The 23,385-nt window shown below is 31.9% G+C and overlaps 2 protein-coding genes across 2 annotated transcripts in view; both read left to right on the top strand.

Moving 5' to 3' along the window:
• The first annotated feature begins 859 nt into the window (after positions 1-859).
• On the top strand, positions 860-17,292 carry LOC134712572 (putative N-acetylated-alpha-linked acidic dipeptidase). Its single transcript, XM_063574272.1, has 18 exons — positions 860-1,223; positions 2,801-3,101; positions 3,715-3,840; positions 4,080-4,263; positions 4,609-4,705; positions 5,113-5,205; positions 6,203-6,288; positions 6,822-6,941; positions 7,706-7,791; positions 9,161-9,224; positions 9,443-9,510; positions 11,037-11,128; positions 12,616-12,703; positions 13,176-13,253; positions 13,909-14,074; positions 14,558-14,639; positions 15,267-15,359; positions 17,072-17,292. Exons 1-18 carry the CDS (start codon positions 928-930, stop codon positions 17,277-17,279), a joined length of 2,328 nt encoding a protein of 775 aa, XP_063430342.1. The 5' UTR covers positions 860-927; the 3' UTR covers positions 17,280-17,292.
• A 2,103-nt stretch (positions 17,293-19,395) lies between these two features.
• LOC134712570 (alpha-latrocrustotoxin-Lt1a-like) overlaps positions 19,396-23,385 on the top strand; it is an 83,648-nt gene continuing 79,658 nt past the window's right edge. The window contains exon 1 of the mRNA XM_063574269.1: positions 19,396-19,460. The gene's annotated coding sequence lies outside the window, so the exon portion shown is untranslated. The remainder of the gene's footprint in view (positions 19,461-23,385) is intronic.

Here is a 23,385-nt window from a genome sequence, read left to right as displayed (position 1 = left end):
ATAGAAATATTGGAGAAAATGTCAGATCAATGAAAACATTCACATCAAAAACTAAAACAACTGTAAGAACCCTTTGTGCCATGTATACACTTAATTCTGGGTTTGATTTTTTTGTGAATTGATAATATTTGTTTAACTTATTAAAGTGCAAAGTTTTTCTTTTTCTGTATGTTTCATATCACGTCACACATCAGCTTGAATAACCGAAAAAAAAGTATTTCCGTTAAATTGTTTCACTGACGTTCAAAATTCGAAGGTTGCTGAATTTGAATTGTAAAACAATTTTACTCATGTCCATGAACATACGAAGAACACTTTGAGCAGTTAATACCGAACTTTGGTGGTTACGGAGTTGTCTTTTATTCGCAATAACAGCTCCTTATTTTTATGTTGATGCCGAATAAAGGAAAGAAAAAATATTAGATAAACCTTTGAAATAAATGAATAAGTAAAACGAAATAACTATTTATAGATTTCCGAAAGAGACATAAAAGGAACATAAAATATAAATACTTATGTTTATATATGATCGTTTAAACTATTGCCGCGTGGTCCAAACTACACCTAAATGTGACATCGTTTGTTCTGGATACTGCAAAGTTTATACATAGAAATTTCAAATCCATATGTTGTTTATAGTATCATAGTCAAATTGAATTCATGATTACTAGTGTAACCCTTCTTTACTTAAAAATTTGAGTGTTGTTTATAGGATCATAGTCAAATTGAATTCATGAGTACTAGTGTAACCCTCCTATACTTAAAAATTTGAGTGTAAAATTAAAATTAATGATAAAAATAGTTTTGATAAGCTATGATTTTTATCAAATATCTGGTTAGCAAATATGATGTTATCGGTGTATAAAGATATGTTAAGACAAGCCGTGACTTTAAGGGTGTCACCTCACTTTAAGGATACAATAAACAATGCATAAAAAAGGTTACAGTTTGGACGAACCAGCTAAAAACTCCAGTAGTAGTATATTCTCTTCACGATATGCATTTTATGTACTTGCAATTTTCATCGTAATCGTTGCAACAGTACTTGGTATACTCATTGGACGATACGCACTGTGTAAAACTGACAAAAAGGTTGACAATAATAATAAAGTGACACCGGCATGGGACAACTTGTCACCATATTACTTAACAGATGGAGACCCAGCGATCCGTGAAGAATTGATGAACAGTATAGATGCCAATAATATAAGAACATATCTCAAGTAAGATTTCTATCTTCTACTTACTGTTTTTTTTTTTTCATTTGTAATTTAGAATATTCTAAAATCTAACAAGACACAATTAATCTTTTTCCGACGTAGTCGGTATAGTTTCGGTTTGTGCCCTTTGAACTTAAGGACGCTTAACTATGGCAACAGAATACGCATGCTCGAAAATCCTTTCTGTGATTGGACAAAATGCTGTCATGATGGGTGATTTGGTTCTGTTTGAAAAAACGTCTCGTTAATTATATCGTGATGGGAAAGCAAGTGAAAAACTATAAATATTTGAACTAGATCTTACAAAGATTTATATTTTTATAAAAATAATTGATTCTCCAATAGCTCTTTGCATCCATGACAGCTGTTTATTCGGGACAATTATATAATTTGTAATGAAAACTTTGTTGTACGAACGCACATGACTTTTAAAACGCACCTACGCATGTGAGATTTCCGTGGGGTTTTGGTGAATATACTCAAATTCAAATACGTCGGATATCTTTTTTAAAGATAGTTCTTGTTATTCATGCCTTCAACTTGCAACCGAGTGAGACGTGCCTTGAAATGTATTTGCCCTTTGCACACTGATGCAACTATTTGATCAGCATCTGTAATAAACACATTGAATCACAACCATCTTTCGTTAGAGTTCGTGTTGCTGAATTCTAAGTTTTCTGTGTTGTTGTTTTTTACAGTCGATTCTCTTTTCTTTTTTGGGGTGGGAGAGGCAAATGTAATATAAAATAGGAATAGGATTGCCAATGAGACATCTCTCAAGTTGAGATCAGATTACGTAGAAGTTTAAGAACTATAGATCGGAGTACGACCTTTCGCAATGAACACAATCCATACCTCATAACAAGCTGTAAAATGCCGCGAAATGATAATTCAAATGAGAGAACTCATTCATATTTGAAATAATATAAGAAAATCAAACATAATGGTTGTGCGTTGGCTAATAATTGCCTACATTCATATCATTTGAATTCTTTTGATTAGTTGTCTCGTTAGCAATAATACCACATCATACACTTGCATATTGATTGATTGCAATAAGGAGACAGAGACGGTGCTGTAAGCATTGCTTACCTTCTGCCACACCAAACTTAACAATAGACGCAAAGGCATTATTATTTGCCTGTTACCCTAGTGGTGATATTTTTATAAAATTTGCAAAAACATAACGTCTCATGCCTTCTTCCTATGAGAATCCAAATGAAGATAACACATCAAACTAATTATAAATAGTATATAATATATAAATAGCTGCTGTTTCACTTATTCACTGACATATCTTTTACAGCATATTACAGACATCTTTACGAAGTGATCTTTTTTTTTTACTTTCATTTTTGATTTTTGTGATAAAATTATGTTAGTACGAGGTCATTGTAATCAAATAATGTACAAGAGCGCGAATTTTTATAAGAGAAATCAGTTTACCTAGAAAAACGATTATGATACGTTAAGAGTTCAAAGCAAAAAGAAGGGGTCCAACTTGATAAATCAAAAAATCTGTTTTGAAAGAAATTTCAATATCAACAATTATAGTAAGATATTGAAATTCTTTATTTTAGAGGTTTATCCGAAAACCCTCATCTGGCTGGCACACCAGCAGACCTGAAACAAGCGAAGGAACTGGAACAATTTTGGAAAGATAATGGAATGGATGAAGTTTTTATCACTCCGTATGAAGTTTTACTTTCGTACCCTAATACAACAGACGAGAGCATCATGAACCAAATCCAGATATTAAACGGTTCAGGTGATATACAATATGCATCTCCATTGTATGAAGACATCTTAGATCCTTCAGAAAATAAAAGTAATGTGGTTCCTCCATTTAATGCATACTCGGCTCCTGGGATTGTGAATTCGGTAAATATGCTGTACATTAAACGAATCGGGTACATATTCTTGCCTTAACTTAAAGGTGACTCATCACTTTCAACAAGTCAAAAGATAATAAACAATTAATTTGGGTAAACAAAACAAAAACAAATGTCTATATTCTTTCGCAAAATCAATTATCTATAGAAATTGCCTATCTCTAAATCTTTTTTTTTGTTGTCTAAACAAGTTTTTAAAAGAATTGCAATAACAATATCTTTATAAAACCTATTGATATTCAAAAAGTCGATAACACACTGACAACACTGTGGCAAACACTCCAAGAAACGACAAAAAGACCAACAGTATCCAAAACACAACATGGAGCTTAAGACTACATGAGCAACGCGATTTAAAAAAGAACTGGGGTTATCGTTGATACATGTACGTTGACCATTCTTCTTTTTATAAAAACAAACAAAAGTATATAGGATTTTTTTTCTGAGACAAGTGCCTGTGGTTGGACCAATTCGTTTAATTCAGACGTCTTTAAGTTTTGAATTGGAATATTTATGTTATAATAACATAACTTGTAACGGGGTTAATATCATCCTTTAGCAGTTTCGAAATACTGTTTATCCATTTTTTTTTATTTCATTAGTCGGAGCTTATTTACGTAAACTACGGACGAGTAGAAGATTACAGGTACATTGAAGCTAATACATCGGTGAATGTGTCTGGGAAAATTGTCATCGCAAGATATGGTAGAATCTTCAGAGGAGATAAGGTACTACTAGTAACTGAAATTTAAAAAATGAAAATTAAATTCAGTTCAACATATAAAAATTCAAATGAAAGTTTGACAACCTTATTCAGTTCAGTCGTTGGAGCCTTATTATAAATAAAACTAATGCCAGTGATAGAAATCTATAATTTTAGGCGTATTAATATGAATACATTTTTTTTCGAAAACGATTTAAAAGAAAAGCTGTTTGACCTGTCAGTTGTATTTCTTCGTTATATTAGGTTCAGCAAGCAACTAGACATGGTGCAATAGGTATAATTATATATTCCGATCCTGCTGACTACTCTAATGGACAAACAAAAGATGTATATCCTCACTCTATATGGTTACCTCCTTCTGGTACACAAAGAGGAACTGTGAAGAAAACTGATGGAGATCCATTAACACCGGGATATCCAGCAACGGGTTCGTCATTGTTTTACATCATGGTATACACTGTATGTAAAGGGAAACAAGTAGACTCTTCATTTCTAACATATAGAATTTAAGATTGGTATTATCTATCTTCATTGCTGTGTTGTAATAAGGAATTTTACTATAACAAATCAATGCAGGACATTAATCTGCCTGGGAAGAAAAGCAAAAACTAAATACATGTAGTATAAAATGAACTTAAAAACAAGAAAATATCGACTATCATTTCATGTTGATAATAGTTACTGTAGTTCAAACTAAAATGCTTCAAAGGAAGATAAGTTGTTTTCTGTTAATTACAACAATACAACTTAAAGTGTTATTTTCTATATATAGAAACTGCCTACAGACTTAAAGAAAACGATCCTAGCATGAATCTACCTACAATTCCTGTCCATCCTATAGGTTATGGAATAGCTAGAGAACTATTTGCGTAAGTCTGTATGAAAAAGGTATACAAATTGGTTCTAATATAATGTAATGATGTACTTTCATCTCTGTCATCATTTAAAGAGTGTAATATTTTGCACTATGGTTATTCATCAAATGTCTATTTAAAAAAAAAAAATAATAATAAGTGTGGATAGCTACAATGTTTATATTATTGTAATAGTTTCAGAAAACCCAATTTACTTGGACTTCGGACCTATTTGCCTATTATCTTGTTTAAAATGCCGTTAATTAAAATTGTCACTAAAGGTTTCAAGAAACAAATGCATTTTTCTTGCCAGTTTGATCCTACTACGAGCGTCAAATATTTAAATAAAATCACGTAATATAATTCTCACAACCGAAAAGCTATTTGTATTTCATTATTATTGAGGCTTGATGTCATTTCAGTAAAATGACAGGTACAGCCAACTTACCAGCATCATGGAGAGGAGAAATGAATGTTACATACAGAATTGGAGGTCCTCTTACCGATACAGACTGGTATATATTTAAATGTTTTAAGCTTATTTTACAGTATTCAAATTAAAATAAATTAACACTTTGTAAATGGTATGCATCAGAAACACTTTTCTGAATTTACCTTCATCAAAAACGACGAAAGCCAAATACTGAAAGAAATGGATGTTAGTACCGAAACAAGTGACGAGCGATATGACCAGACGGCACCTAAAATTATTTGATGAGTTACAAATAATTAGTGATGAGATCGAGTCATAACTCAAATAAATATAAAAGTAAAAAGATGTGATAAGATTGTCAATAAGACAATAACTATACACCAAGGACCAAATAACTGTTAGCGTAACTTTGCGTTTGCTTTAGAAGGCACGGATCGTTGTTTCACATTTAGTCTTCAATCGACCATTTATAAATGTTTATTATTTTTATGTGTTTTGCTCAGTGTTGTAAGGTCGAACAGGAAGTTGGTAAGTTTATTCACATCTTTATCATTTTAAACTTTTGTAGATAGTAATCATATCGAATTACCTTATTTGTATAGTGCATCATATATAGTTAAGAATGGCAGCCCTGGGTGTTCAGATGTTCTATACATTGGTTCCTTGTAAGCTTTTATGTATCTATATCAGACTCTATATATTATTGTGTATAATTCGGAGTTAAGTATGACGTCCAATATCACTGAACCAGTAATATACATGTATTTGTCTAGGGACCAGCTGAAGGACTCCTCCGGGTGCGGGAGGTTCTCGCTGCATTGAATATCCATTGGTGGCCTTTGGCTGTTGTTTGCTCTATGGTCGGGTTGTTGTCTCTTTGACACCTTCCCCATTTCCATTCTCGATTTTATCGTTCTAGTGCATCGGTATATTCCAAAAATAAAGTATCATTCGTAGAAATGAATAAACCATTTAAAAAATATTCGTCGTCCTGAATGTACATGCGATAGATAGCCTGACTGTTTTCCAATAACTTAGTCTATCTACATACATTTTTTTTTTTTTTTTTACATTTTAAGGAAAGTCCGTATGAGGATTTCTACTTCAAATAAGAAGAGGACAATACACAATGTGTTTGGAATAATAAGAGGTGCTATTGAACCAGGTCAGTTATACATGTATGTAAATTATTTGCTAATATATAACTGGTTTTGTTATTATTCATAAAGATACATGCAACTTTCTATTTATGATTTTAACAATCAAGAATAAACCGTTAACATTTTCTAATGGACCATCAACCATCATATCATAAATGCTGCTCTTGCCATCAACTTTTGAGCTACAGAGATCCAAAATGAAACAAATATATTTAAAAAGAGGATTAGTAAGTAATACATAAACTCATTGTCATGAACATAGATACCAGGATTGGATTTTTTTTATTTGCGCCAGACGCGCGTTTCGTCTACAAAAAGACTCATCAGATACGCTCGAATAAGAAAAATGTTAAAAAGGCCAAACGAAGTTGAAGAGCATCAGTGAGGACAAAAAAAGATACTAAATATTAATTTTGTCAAATACAGCTTAATGGTGAAAAGGGCGAAAGGTACCAGATGAACAGGTAAACGTTTGTTAATATTTTTTTTCAAATTCAGAAATTTGGAATATCAATTCCTGCTATTTGTTTTTTTCTAGATCGTTATGTTCTTATGGGTAACCATAGAGACGCTTGGGTTTTTGGAGCAATAGATCCATCAACTGGTACAGCTGTAATGAAGGAAATATCACGTGTTATGGGCAATCTTGTAAATACAAGTAAGTCAATATGTTAATGACTAACAAAATAAGTATTTGTATTGCTCAGTGTGTTGGTGTTATAACTGGTTTGTTTGCAAAAAATGTTCTGGAACTAAAAAACGATATTTTTTTAAACTTTATGTAGTGTTTAAAAGAACTTTCACAAGTCGTTCTTATTTTAGATTCATTGGGTGGCATAGTGGCAAATATTTGTCTTGAACACTTTGAGAACTTATACATTTTCCTCTCCTTCTTAATATAATTAATGAAGTCGAAATGTTAGGACTAAATGATGAAAGTTAATTCGTGATACATTTGATTGTGGAGAGAAGAAGAAAAGGAAGATAACAAAGAAACATAAAGTTGGACCATCCGATGATGGCGTCCGTAAAACTTTCGAAACATAAGACGCCACCAACTGGAACTCATTTCAAATAAACTTTTCTAATTTTTAAAGAACAAGCCAGGGTTGATGTATAATTGATAATCCTACAAATAAAAAAATAAAAATAATATTGGAACACTCTTTTACATGTTTGCAAGGAACCTAAGTGAGGTTGGTATCAAACGTTTGTTTCTTTTGAGTCTCAAATTAGTGTACGTTTCTGTAGATTGGTATCCAATGTTTGTTTCCCTTGGTTTCTATAACCATTGAAAAAATTACACTTTCAAAATGTACATAAAGAACATCAAGCCACTGTGTCTTGAAATTGTAAATTTTCAAAATATTTCCGTAAGGTCTATTTCCTGTTAACCACAATAATCTTTGTTTTCCCATCTAGAAAAATGGCGACCAAGACGTTCAATAATTTTCTGTAGTTGGGGTGGAGAAGAATACGGGTTAATTGGTTCCAACGAATGGGTAGAGGTAAACTGAATGTATTTCTGAATGTATAGACCAATATCGGCTAAAATCGAAGAAAAAGCTTTTTCAATATACACAAATCTAACATACAAGGACAATGACTTTCTAAATAATTGGTTTATGTGTCATTTATTAATGATGCAACACACAGAGTCAAGACTAAAAGCACTATTTATATCCCTCCATTAGACTGTAAACAACAGATTTAGAAGTTATTTGTACAATATACAAAACAGAAAGAATAATGACGAATCAACGAGTTAATAAAAAAGTACGAAGTACAAAGCATTACAATGGCAGATATGTATGGCTCAATGCAATCTTAACTTTGTCATAGCCCTGAGAAAAACTCAATATTCCACACAACAAGTTCAATTGTGGTCTTTAAATACTGCTAATACATTGTAAATTTAAAGACAAAACGAAGTGCAAGCTCATTAAATATTTTTGTTAAATGTAAGTTCTAGAATATAACCAGCAACACTCTTCATAATTAGAAAAGAACGAATATAGGGCGCTTCATATAATAGCGTTTCTTAATCAGATATATAAATTCCTGTATTGATCAGCTCTTGCGATCGTGTTTCTTCAAGCTCGGAGATCCGTTACAACAATTTGTCGGTATGTCATTGATATTAAAGATTGTTTGACTAATAATCTAATACATTTTTGTATTTCTATTGACAAAACATTTCCATATTTTTCTTAGTATCCATTAAAAACATGAATTTAAAAGAAGCGATAAGGAATATATATGTGCACGGATCTACAATTTTATAGCTCGGTTATCATTCCAAAACTAATTATATATGCATATATCCTTATATGGATATTCAAATAAGGCGGAAAATTAGGCGATGGCAATACACCCGAGGCCCTAACGGTCCTCTGCAGTAAGCGAAAGTCTTATAACATTGTAATAGAAAAGATGAGGCTCTCTCGAGTAGAGTTTTAATCCTTTTAAGGATTTGTTTGAGATATTTTTGTTTCTGTTTGGCAGAATAAGTTCAATTATAAAATATTCTTATAAGGTTTTGGATTTCAAAATTTGTTTGCATTTAGCATCACTGAAGAGATTTGTATTTGTTGTAATTTAAAAAACCTAGCCTAAAATCTTTTAAATGTAATCTTTAATTATTCTCTTGAAGTAAATTAAATGCACGATTGCTGCATTGTTGTTTGCATCACGCGTCATAATTTTCATCATATTATACTTTATAAAACAGAAAATTAAAAGAAACAATCCATTTTTTTTTATTTCGCCCTTTGCCTTATGCCCCACGGTTTCTACGGTTTCTTAAAATATCTTTTTAAATTGGGATACATAATAAGATTGTGAAAAAATAAATATTATTATGTTTTATTTTTTCAGCAATTTGTTAAAAATCTGCAAACACGATCTGTTGCTTATGTTAATGTAGATATAGCAGTTGGAGGCAAGTAAAATTACCATATATTATCTAAAGAAAAAAATAAAGATACTTTTGAGGTTCTCGTCATCAATTCCTGCTGAGGCATGACAAAACTACAAGTCGTCGGACGTAGATAAGTTTTGTGAATACCAATATATTGTGCATATTTAGCTGCATGTATACTTATTAACTCGACTATCTGATGAGGAAATCAATTTTTATATGTATTTTTCTCATTATAGGGAATTATTCACTATCTGTAGCTGCATCGCCTCTGTTAAACAGTGTTATTTATAATATAGCAGAAAATGTAAGCTATTAATCATAAACGTATTTGTACATAATCCTGACGTTGATTTCTCGTTTGAATTGTTTTACATTTTTACATGCCAGAACATTTTTTTTGTCGCTCCTACTATACATTTCCTGAAATATTATTTGTAAAAACAAGTCGTTATTGTTTCCATATTTTTGAGTATAGACCAATGGAAGTATGGTCTTTATATTGAAGACTTAATCACTATTCTAAAAGACACATGTTAAAAGATAATTCGTCACCCAATTTGCTAGTGAACTAACTCGATACAATATGTCTCGGTCAAACATTACCGGATAGCACGAACGGACACATAACGGATGAAAATAAAAGTTGTCCGTTGACAAAAATGTTATCCGTTGGGAGTCCGTTGGTGTACTGACCAATAAAAACGGACGCGTAACGAATGCATAACGGACACACACCAGATATGCAACGTACAAATGTACGAGAAACGACCGGACAGAACAATTGTCGAACGTATATCCAACGGACGAGTACCGCATAAAACGGACACCCAACGGAAGCGTACCGGATAAAACGGATGAACAAGATATACGGAATAATTAAAGGCGACAAAAATAAATGTAAATCGTGTAAATATTCAAAATATTTCTGTGTAAATGGTTTTGGTCTGGTTCTTCAAAATGCCGCCAAAGGGTAGTGTCTGGCATGAATAAAAGCTGTTTGATTGTGAAGACGTACCCTTACTCTAAGATCGATTAAAAATAATAAGAATTCATGAACCTCATGAAATCTAATTGGCATTTCTGACGCGGAATTTTCAATTGACATTTATCCGTTTCAAATCCGTTCATCGTCCGTTTTTTCCGTTGTACATCCGGTAAAAGTCTGGTTCACATTCGTTAGACGTCCGTTAGAATAAAATTGAGAATGGAAGTCTGTTGGTGAATTTATCTGCCAGTCCTCCAACGGACGGTATAACGTACACGTAACGGATACAAAACGGAAACGAAACGGACGAGTATCGAACAAAACAGACGCCTACCGGACGTTAAACGGACATTTCAACCGTTGGACGTCCGTTCAAAGTTTTGCCCCGGACAAAACAGACATCGACGGATAAAACGTACGATAAACGGACATGCTTCGGATATCGACGGACGTATAAAAGTTCTCCGTTAGGCATCCTTTCGAGCTATCCGTTAAAGTGACCGAGGCTTATGGGATCAGTACGTTTCTTGCCCCTTCTTCGATTGGGAAACTATGTTTAAGGGACTGTCTTGTCCGTCTGTCCGTTCGTCAGCCGACATGTTTATCATGTTTCACTTTAAAACATTTTGGTCAAGGTAGTTAATTACTCTACTAGGTTGGTAACATCAAATTGGAACTTGGTACACATGTTCATTGTGATGTGAAATATTTATTATATATACCAAATTATAGTTCAAGCGGGTCATTGTGTTCTATAAACGCAGGTTATTGTTTCAATTTAATCTATGAATCATCAAGATATATTCTTTGTAACTCATTAGTAAAGTAAACGGCTTTCATTTTAGATGCCAAGTCCTGATATGCAGAACACTTATAGGTCTTTATATTCAAAATGGGCGCATGGTCACCCTGATGAAGACGATAAAACCAAACCAAGGTATTAAAAGTCAACGATATTTGTCATTATGGAGTGATGGTCATTTGCTGACATTTTTAAAGATAACTTTAAAATATTATTTTAACGTGCTTGCCCATTGCTTTAATAAGAACCAAAAGCTAAAAATGTATTACTGATCTCTTTGTCTGTTTAGTTTCTTTGACTTATTTATAGATCTTGCCTTGTTGATTTTGTTTGAGATTTAAGGTGTTTACTTTTCTATTATAATTTAAATCATAAAAGGCATTACAGAAAAAAAATATTTCTCTCTAAATATTATAGTTTTCATGATAATAGGCAAAAATGAAGAACAGATTGTCATTTATGGGCCATAACTCCTTAAGAATTTGTGTAACAGTTTTGACACATTTTTTTAACTAAAAAACTTAATGATGATTATGGCCAAGTTTTGTTAAAGTCTCAGTAATTTCAGAGAGAAAGATTTTTGAAAAAGATTAAAACAATTTACAAAAAGTTTTAAAAATATACTATGAGGGCAATAACTTCTTAAGGGTTAACTGACAATTTTAAGTCATGTTGATTTGTTTGTAGATCTAACTTTGCTGATCACTTTTGCTGTTTACTGTTTTTCTCTATTTATTATAATATTCCAGGTATTAACCAAAACCTGCAACATTTACCAATTTAGGGGCAGCAACCCAACAACAGGTTGTCCGAAACGTCTAAATATTTCAGGGCTGATAGATCTTGAGCTGGTGAACATTTATATAGCCAATGTCATATTTGCTTTCGATGCTTTAGTTTCATAGCTATAATCCAAAAACTACATTTTACCCCATGTTCTAGTTTTAGCCATGGCGGACATCTTGAATTATGGACATGATCATTGGAGATATTTTTTAATGCTAGATACCAGAAGGACGATTTATGTCAAGTTTAGTTTTTATTTGGCCCAGTAGTTTTAGAGGAGAAGATTTTTGAAATAGGTTACAGACGAACGACGGACCACGGACGCTTAGTGATGAAACAGCTCATTTGGTCCTTTTGGGTAAGGTGATCTAAAAAAGGAACTGTTTACAAAAAAAAAACCTAGCAAATAGGAAAAACTACACAGACGTCGATATGTCTAAAGCCATCAATTGGCTACTTATTGCACTTGGAAGACAATGCCGTAACGTATGTTCCAAATCATTCCATTGGTTGTTAAAATTATGATAGAAATACTTAATTTTGAGGATGTTTTGATGATTTAGTAAAACATTTTTTTGAATTTTGCATATTTGATAATGCATAATGTGATCATATTATCATTACGGAAAACAATTATCAATCGACCTTGATTTCAATTGAATGCTCTGTTAGAGCATTTAAGCTGAAATTTTTTTTTTGTACCGTGATGAATATAAATATTAATCTGGCATATGCAAGGAATCCAGTTTAATACATGTGTTCTTTTGTTTCTTACTTGAAATATATTGTTTTGCTTCATTGTATTAGTTGTATCCCTTATGAATGTCTTCTTGCAGAATTGATGTAGCTGGTTCTGGGAGTGATTTTGCACCATTTGTACAGCTTGCTGGTGTTCCTATATGTGACATATCATATTCAACGAGGGTGAGTACTCGGCCCTAAGTTCTTACTAGATAGAATTAACTTTTATTGTGAAAGAACTTGAAATAACAAATGAAAATTTTAATGTGTGTATGACTTTATGTACCATCAAAGTAAGTGTACATGTATTTGTTGAAATAAAACGGGAAAAAAATGTATATTGCCACCTTAGTGGCAATAAACCAACTTCACCTGCTTATGAGATATATATTTCCCAACTTATTCGGTATACAAGAGCTTGCAGCTGCTAATCAGACGTTAAAAATTATGGTTATTATTGCAACGTTCCGAAAACTAAATTTAAAAAAAATCAAATATCAATTCAACCTGTATACAAATTATGTTCTCTTGATTCAACAATCATTATACCTTGGAAGTAAATACTAAATATATAAATAAATATGAAATTTAGATCAAAATAGTTACTTTTTACATATTTAGAGTAATTTTGTTTTCTTGTATATTTATCTTTTAGACTGGTGGTTATCCCTTGTATCATTCCAAGTATGAAACTTTTAACGTTGTCGACAAACTGATGGATCCTGGTTTTAAGGTATAAAGACAGTTGTTTAGTATACATTTTGTTTACAATGAAAACTTTAGAGAAGTGTCAGTTAAATGAATAGGAATTTTTTTACTTTAACATACTACATTACAAACAGGAGCGACAACAGTACCTTATATTTGTTGGTGACCATAATTACCGAATATATTACATTCAACCAAAAAACTCATGATTAAGAACGGACGCCTATATATCTATGACGTACATTGTACATATGGAACTATGCCTTTAGTCTGCTTATGTCTTACAGTTTAAATCAAATGTATGCATCATGGTACAATCTGTGTCTGTTAATGACAAATTTACCTTAAGAAAGGTAATTCTTCAATTTCCTTGTGCGATTAAAAAGTTATTTTGAGAAAGGATCCTCTCATTACCGATATTACTTGGGTTGTGATAAAAACCTTCATCAGGAACGCTCAAACCAAACGTTGAAAGGTAGGGCCTTAAAAACACACAATTTGTTTTTATGTTTTTTATAGTATCATAGGGTAGTAGCCCAAGTGATGGCTGAGGTTTTTATGTTTTAATAGTATCATAGAGTAGAAGCACAAGTGAACGCTGAAGTTTTTAATGCTTTTTTTTATAGTATCATAGAGTAGAAGCACTAGTGAAGGCTGAAGTTTTTATATTTTTTTTATAGTATCATAAAGTAGTAGCCCAAGTGATGGCTGAGGTAACAAGACGTCTCTCAGAAGAGTTACTCGTTCCATTTGTTGTAACTGACTTTTCACTCAAACTTCAACAACTAGTCACATTACTGGAGCAGGAGTATGGGCAATTGTTATCAACGAACAACATTAGCATACGTAATGTATTTTAACAATATTACTCTACACGTAGACACTTTCAAAATGCTTTACCAGTGTATTCGATCACATACAAAATAAAATAAAATGACGTTTCAAATAAAAAGAAAAAGCTTCGCAAATATGATAAATAACCAACTCTTTTATCATTCTTGACAAAAACAAAAATTGTCTGAAACATGAAACGTAGGAACTGCATAATTATCGATGGTTGATAATACAAAGTCAATACTTTTTCCGTGTGAATGGTATTTGTAGTCTTTTTACCATTATACAATTTCCTTTTTTTTTATTATTATTATCCATTAAGTTTGAAGTCCGATTTTTCGTGTAATAGTTCGTGTTCTGCTTTTAAGAACCGGTTTGTTGATGCTTCCGCCTATTTATAATTTTTGTGTTTTTTGTGATTTTTTTTCCGCTCTTCTAGAAGCACAAGTAGGTAAAAGTATTTTTTGTTTATTAGTTTGTGTTTTTAATTTTCAGCCGAACTCCATAATGTTGCCAATTCATTCACGAAGTCAACAACATCCTTTCAGGAACATGTTAACAAACTAGACATGCAAAAGTATGTATATTTATAATAAACACAACATACCAGGGACCTATTGTTCACTGATAGTCGTTTGTTGCTGTTGTTCATAAGGATTTTACGTTTTTGTATAGATTATACCGTTGGTTTTCCTGTTTGACTTTATTTACATTACTCTACTGGGGCCCTTTATAGCTTGTTGTTCGGTGTGAGACAAAGCTCTATTTTACAGCTCGTACTTTGACCTATTATAATTGTTAACTTATTACAAACTGTGACTTGGATTGAAAGTTGTTACATTGGCACTCACACCACAACTTACTATTTATATTGTATAATAAAGTATTGGTTGGGTTTACAAATTAATATTTTGCATCGTGTGTTTTTTTTTTTTAAGTTGTCTAAAACGTTGACTTGTAGTATGTTTTTGTTCACATATATAGAATTTGTCAACAATGTTTTTTTCAACACACTTATAACTTTAAATTGTCATTAAGTAGTAGCAGAACCATTTTGTTAGCAAAACCAACAATATGCATACTTTTACAAAACAAAGCAACATATGTATTAAGCGATGCCATTCGTTGCCTGTATTTTAAATACGATTAGCATTGCTATTGAAGTATGTTTATGCTAGTGAAAAAGAAAGATTTTTCATTTCAGTCCATATGCAATCAGAATGATCAATGATCAGATGACATTACTCGAGAAAGCGTTCCTAGATCCACAGGGGTTGCCTGGGAGACCCTTTGCAAGGTGAGGGTCAGACTAGAAGACATCAAAAGATTACCGAACAACCTTTATTGTTCCCTAGTCGTTAAAGCTGATGCAAAGCTTTATATTGGCTCTGTTGTAGACAAGTATTGATTAAAACCAACACAGGCATGACCAAAGAACCGAAATCATCACATCAAAATAAGGAAATTTGCAAAATGAACAGAATATGTAGAAGTTTCAATTTTGTTACGTTTGTGTTACGTTTTCTTTTTCGTCCACGATATTTAAATTTAAGGATTTGAAATAAAGCATACGAGTTACTGCGAGTATTTATATTTCAAATTTGAAAATAAAACTATAAAAAGTGGAGAATTGTTGCAACTTACGAACAAGAAATAGGTTTTTCAATATTACAATGTAAAAACTCGAGAATTAGTAGTCTGAAAATTCAATGGCGTTGTAAGCAATTGTGAATTATGTGACGTCATAACAAATTAGCTTTTATATATTACAGCAATTGAAATCCTACATCCTGGTTGGTCATATTGACAATATAAAACTTCCAAGGGTTACTTAGGTTTGTGACTGCCACGGCAACATGCATATAATACATTATATGTTTATTTCATTGGGAAATAAATTAATTTACCGAATACAGAAGGCCATCTTATCACTGATTTAAAGTATTAATGTTTTATATTATTTGCTAGGTATAAGAAGGAATAAAATAAAATAATAAAATAAAATGAATGAAAAACAAGATGTACTATCTGGAAGCGATGCACGAGAGTTGAAAAATTTGCCAAAAAAATCAACGTCTGCGAGCACAGCATTATACATGGATTGCACTCAGAAATTTAAGTTTTGCTTATTAATTGAGGAATAACGACAAACAGTCTTCATTTTATTGCGTTTTATAACACATTTAAATTCAATTTGGAGGATTGCCTGTACATCACCGATTCCAAAATAAGGGGGGGGGGGGAATATTGAAAGTTGTTCGATACTTTTTGTTAAGTGTTTGAGTAAACCTATTTGATAGTAAATATGTTCTTTCATACAAAAATATGTTCATGCATATAAAAAGAAAGATATGGTATGCTTGCCAATGAGACAACTCTCCACAAGAGACCAAAATGACACAGCAATTAACAATTATAGGTCACCGTACGGCCTTCAACAATGAGAAAGTCCATACCGCATAGTCAGCTTTAAAAGGCCCTGAAATGACAATGTAAAACAATCCAAACGAGAAAACTAACGGCCTAATTTATGTAAAAAATGATAAAAAAACAATTTTGTAACATATAAACAAACGACAACTACAGAATAAAAGGCTCCTGACGTAAGACAGGCACATACATAGAGATTATGGCGAGGTTAAACATTCAGTTCACTACCGGTATTCAATCATTGGCACACACAACATTTTGAAATTCGATGTCGTCTGTCTTTCTTTTTTCTAATTTTGATTTAACTACCAACTTGCTATTTATAGAAGAGAGTGCAAGATGTTTACGATATAGTTGTTTATTCTCTATTATTATGACCTTCTCTAGATACTAATAGCATAAGTAAGTACTGACACTGACTGTAGAACTATATATATAATGCGATATAGTTCGTGTCTAATCTCAAGACTGAATAATTAATGTTCTCATAATTCTTACATTGTCCACAATGAAAATTTCAGGTTATCAAATCAGGAGAAATTAAAACATTATAAGAATATACTTTTTTTCCATTTGTAGACATGTTCTGTTTGCTGAGAGCAGTGTCAATAGCTATGCTGGGAGTAGTTTTCCAGGACTTGTTGATGCTTTATTTGAAATTGAAAAGGATCCAAATCAGACACAAAGATGGAACGTAGTCAAGAAACATTTTTCGGTTATTTTGTTCACTATTGAATCCGCAGCCTCTACATTACGCGAAGTTACTAAATTTATGTTAGTCTCATGAGTATGACTTTTGTAACGAGTACCTTTTTTGTCTGTTCTAAAAACTGTATAAACTGATATATATATATATATATATATATACTAAATTAAAAAAAATGTTGACTATTCATAAGTATTTTCAGGCCTATGATTGACTGTTACAGACTTGATTTTTATTAGCATTTATTCAAGTTTTAATGTAACCTTAACAGTTTAGGAGATAAAACGATTTAGATTAAACAATAATTGATTATAGCTCAGCCATATGCTAATAAAATTGAGAATGGAAATGGGGAATGTGTCAAAGAGACAACAACCCAACCAAGAAAAAAAATATGCTAATGAACGTATCTTTAGTCCTACACATCCTATGGTGCTATAATATCTTCCCTTTTTTGTTGATATTTCATAACTTCTATAAACACAATTGTATGTATTGTAACTGATTCTTCAACTTTATCATATTTAGTTAAACCTTCGTTTCCGATGAAACAACTAAAACGATAATCGACAACATACAAAAAACAAACATGACGTTACCCAACAAACACATATGACTTACAGATAGACAGACACGTGCGGCAGAATGGGAAGGGGTCATACATGTTTATGAGTGCTCCATCTTCATGTTACCTAGGATAGTGATGTTAAAGCACAATTTAAGGGAGGCGAAAAAATAATAAAGATGTATACGGAATCGAACGTCGATAAGAAACGTCCAATACCATGGCGAATAACGATCAAAAGACTGAGCAACACGAACCCCCTAAAACCATTGGCGAGTGATCTCATATATTCCGGAGGGACAGGTAAATCCTGAGCCGCATGTGTCACCCCGTAGAAGACTTCTTAATTTTGTAAATTTCTGACGATTTTACGTGGCCTGATACTGTTTTCAGCTTACTAGACAATTCTACATAATTGTTTGTGTTTAAAGTTTTACTTTTAGATTCAAAACGTTTTTACATATATACATTTCTATCAAATTAAAATATAAGAATTATACATTGCCATTTTTGTCTCGCCTTCAGAAAGCGAGGAACTAGGTTTTCTTTTCTGGACGATGGCTCTGGATTTCTACCAGTGACTGAATTAAATACCCATGGTGTGGTCATCAGATTGTCTTTGTATTAAAATTTAATGAAGGTAGGCGAGATATATCTCTGTGTCAACCGTTTATTTCTTTAATGTATACCACATGAAAGCAAGTGACGATAATATTATAACATATATAATAATTCTTCCACGCATCATGCAAAATAGAAACAAGACGATATGGTATGAATGCCAATGAGACAACTTTCCATCCAAGTCACAATATGTAATCAAAGTACCCAAGTACTGAACTTTGTATAACTGTTATGATATGTAACAGATCATTTGATTAAATATACAGGGAAATTTTCATCCTGCATTCTACTATTCTAATAATAGTGCAGTGCAAGTACATAATGGATTCTTCCGTAATAATTTGTTTTTCTAATAGACTGGTTTAAGTAGGCGTTGTTATTTTGCACTGAATAATATCCGCGTACATGTATTATACGAAATATGTTCGCGTTTTTTCAGTCAAATGACAAGCCTTCGGAAATTTCTGCGTAAGTTTTTAGAATGAAGCGCTTCCACGCGTCACACAAAATAAACTTTGGTCAACGCTTTGAAGCATTCCCTTCTTAAATGAAGCAAAGTCACCCCTCCCGTGTCAATTTATTGATGACATGTACATGACCATGCCAAAAAGTATGATTAACTATCACAACAATTTGTACCTTAAACTAGTTGTTATCTCGTATTGTAAATAAAAAACAACATGTATACTATATATATATAGTTGCATTTATTTTTCTATAGACTGACTCAACTTAAAAATTATCAGCTCGAATATTAACGCATCTTTATATTCATAACCGTGATAACGGCTTGTTGATTAAATCAGTATCAAAAAGAAAAAGAAACCGCTTGTGTTATAAAAAATTCAAACACCGTTTTATCTCTGAAAAACTCCCCCATAGCTCTAAATTTCCCATAGATTTAACGAAAGATATATACAGTTAAATATGGTTATTAAAAACGAAGAGCGGAAATGTATAATAAGCAGATTTTAAGAAATAGGTCATATACATATTTTTAGTTTACGTCTTAAGAATGTATTTGATTACGTCCCTTGGTTATTTCTATTTGAATATGTCTGAGCAGACCTGAGGTATGTACATGAATTTTTATAGCATTGTTCATTTACATAGAATATTATCTGTATACCAAGAAATATATACCCCCAACAGGCCCATATTCAATTATCAATGTATTTGGCAAGGTCAATGTTAAGTTACGAATATAGATCACGAAGGAATGTTTACAATATTATATAAATATAGAACTAACCCATCCCTGTGTATTGTGTTCAAATTAATCTTCTTGATAACAATCATTATTATGATTTCAACAAAAAGTTCTTAACATTAACACAGAATAAAATGTTTTTTGGTGTTTTACGCCCAAGCATAGAATGTAAACATGAAGTTAATGTGAAAGAGAAAGTAGGAAGGTTGGACAGTAATGGGGGGAATAATTTTGACTGCCATAGAAAATAAATTGAGTATAGTTGGTAATTAGCTTCTCAATCAGTCCCCCTGTATATCATATATTTGCATAGAAAGATATGCTTCTATAAATAGAAACTTTTGTTTCTATAAATAGGAACTTTTATTAAAACCGTTTCGTTAATTAAAGCGTTTTGATATTGCAATAATCATGTTCAAGTAGAATTTTTTGTATTTAAAAAAAATATGATGAAATCAAGTTGTTATTAATTCTCGCCTAATTAAATAATCAAATGCTTCCCTCAATTGTTTAGTTCGCGTATAGACCCCTAATATAAATTTAGATAAGAACTATAGATCTTATTTGTTATTACAGAAATAATATAAGTTTAGTTTCATTTTGAAAAGTAATGTAACACAGAGGCGGATTTAGGGGGGGGGGGCAGGGAGCCCGCCCGCCCCCCCTTTTTGGGAAAAAATTTGGTTGCTTATATAGGGAATCACTGAAGCGTGACTGGAGCGGGCCCCCTCTTAGGTCAGTCAGTGGGCCCCCACTTATGAAAATTCCTGGATCCGCCACTGATACAGACATTGGTACTGTAAGTGTAGCTGGAATAAGCGATATGTATGATTTGAACATTCATTTAAAGCAAACATAATGTTGTCAAGAACTTTTATAGTATTAAAGCTAATTGTTAATGGCTTGAATTAATAATTTTGTATGAATAACACCTCCACGCAATGTAAATATAAAATATGTATCTCTTATCATTGAGAAAATATGTTTGGTTTGGGTTTTTTTTTGTTTTTGTTTGTTTGTTTGTTTGTTTATTTTTGTATTTGTATTTGTATTTGTATTTTGTAAATGTCGGCTGGTATCATTTCTGTATAGGAATTTACACCAATAAAATTATTTGATTGATTTGATTTATAATTGCGAATTATAAAGATTGTGGTAGGCGAGATAACTCGACCTATAAACACGATGATTAATAGTAGCAAATCGTTAATTTCTTTATCGAATAGAGCTAGTCGCAGACTAATCAAATAATGTTTTATTGAACGTGCCAGTTGTGGACGTACTATCCGTTGACTGTCCTGATCGGTGATCATTAGGCTGTTGACCACTGTTGTGTATGTGTCTTCTTATAAGGAATTATGCATTAATTTCCAATTATTATCCCATACTACATACTTTCTCTTTCTGACACGTCAATAATGAATTTGCGCCTCATATATATCATGTATATATATATATACACAAATATAAACATTTTGTACTTATATCATTACACATGACATGAACCTTGAAAACAAAAGTGCAGACATTAATCAAGACTGAAACAGATTAAGTGTTTGAAAATATCATAAAGTAAATGTCGCATGCTATGAGATCATCAAACTATTATTATTATAGTAAGAAATTAAACCTTTGAAATAAGTCTGTGCTTCACTAATGCTGTCAAAGATAGTATAATAAATAATAATACTAATCTTTAATTTTTTTTCAATGCTACATGCTTGTACTGTTTTTAATGTCCATCGTTTTGACGTTAATATGCCTTTCTGTCTGTTTGTTTGTTTGGTTTTGTATTGGTTTGTTTATTTAGTAACGTATTACAATCCTATTGTTTGGATTTTATATAAATCAGGCCGTTAGTTTTTATACGAACGCAAACAAAAAATTGCGTTATATAATGCTTTCACACGGGTGTCATTCGGTTTATCGAGAGGAATGATCGTGAAAGAATATCTAACGGCGGTCAAGTATTGAGAGACGATCGTGAAAGTTCTGGTAACGGATCGTGAACGACATTTAATCGAGAAGACATATGAAAGGTCAATACATATTCTAATTTAATTAATTACACAGACAAATTTACGACAAAATAAAACTGTCTGTCATTATGTATAATGGTGAAATGTCAGAATACTTTTCATGCAATATCGGTGTAAGACAGGGTGAAAATATGTCTCCTTTTTTATTTTCAATGTATTTGAACGACCTTCAACAGTTTATTGAAGAAAAAAATGTATGTGGTTTAAATTGTATTACTGATATCTACTTAAAACTGTTTGTGTTATTATACGCAGATGATACAGTGTTATTTTCGGATAATGCATCCGATCTACAGTTGCAATTAGATATATTCTTTGAATATTGCAGTACCTGGAAATTAAAAGTTAACACAAGTAAAACTAAGATTATAATTTTTTCTGGTTGTAGATTACCCCAAAATATTAACTTTATATATGACGGAAATGCATTGGAGATAGTCAATGAATAGACATATCTTGGGTTGAATTTTTCAAGAACAGGTAGCTTTATGAGTGCTAAGAAGATTTTAGTTAGAAAAGCAAATAAAGCAATGTATGAAGTATTGAAAAAGGGGAGGTTGCACAACTTGTCAGTGAAATCACAATATGATCATTTTGATAAAATTGTGAAGCCAATTCTCCTGTATGGGTGTGAGATTTGGGGTTTCAGTAATACTGATATTATAGAAAAAGTGCACCTAAAGTTTTGTAAATTATTATTAAACCTTAAGAAGTCGACAACCAATTTTATGATTTATGGTGAACTTGGTATTTATCCCATGTCTTTATATATACAGCTGCGTATGGTTAATTTTTGGTCAAAAATGGTTAATGGGGATGATAACAGGATTGCTAAAATACTATACAAATACGTGTTCTTGAAAAATTCGGACAATCAATTTAGGTCAGATTGGTTGAAATGCATTAAAGATATATTAGATAAATGTGGATACAGCAATATATGGTTGTCACAAGGAAGATTTAATTCTAAGTGGTTGGGTATTAGTTTAAAACAAAAGTGATTTGATCAGTTTCAATAGAAATGGAGAGCTGATATTGACTGTTCGCCAAAAGGTTTGGCCTACAAATTGTATAAACAAAATTTTGAATTTGAGGAATATCTGAATATTTTAAATGATAAAGATAGAATAACATATTGTAGATTTCGTACGGGTAACCATAAGTTACCCATCGAAACTGGTAGATGGAATAAGATTGAGCGAAACCTTAGATATTGTAACTTATGTCATTGTAACGAGATTGGTGATTTTCATTACACTTTGCAGTGTAGTTCTTTGGCAAATTTTCGAGCACAATATTTGGATACTTTTTTCTTGCACAGATGTAACATACTAAAATTTGAAAAACTATTTCAGTTAAAAGTTAAAAATAAGTTAAAAAAGCAGTGCAAATTTATCAGGGTTATAACTTTTCAAGTGAGTCTTCCTGGTTAATCACCACTCTTCTTTACTATACTGTTTATTATGTATTATTTGATATTTCATCTCATCTTGTCATGTGTGTTTGTGTTATGTTATATGACTTTTGATGAACTTCTTTGTACCATTGTATCTTTATGGTGTTTAAGAAATAAAGAATCTTGAAATCTTGAAGTCAAAATGATTCAACATTATGATCAGTATGTGAGAATATCCAGTTTTAAAAGTACATAGTTATTACAAAACAACAAAAGGCAGATTGCGTCTCGACATTTCAATGACATAAAAATGTAAACAAACATGATTTTTTCACAAATTCGACTAGAAAAAC

The sequence above is a fragment of the Mytilus trossulus genome, chromosome 3, assembly GCF_036588685.1.
Source record: "Mytilus trossulus isolate FHL-02 chromosome 3, PNRI_Mtr1.1.1.hap1, whole genome shotgun sequence".
Classification (NCBI taxonomy): Eukaryota; Metazoa; Mollusca; class Bivalvia; order Mytilida; family Mytilidae; genus Mytilus; species Mytilus trossulus.
The sequence above is the reverse complement of the archived record's forward strand: the minus strand, read 5'-3'. Positions and strand labels throughout refer to the sequence as shown.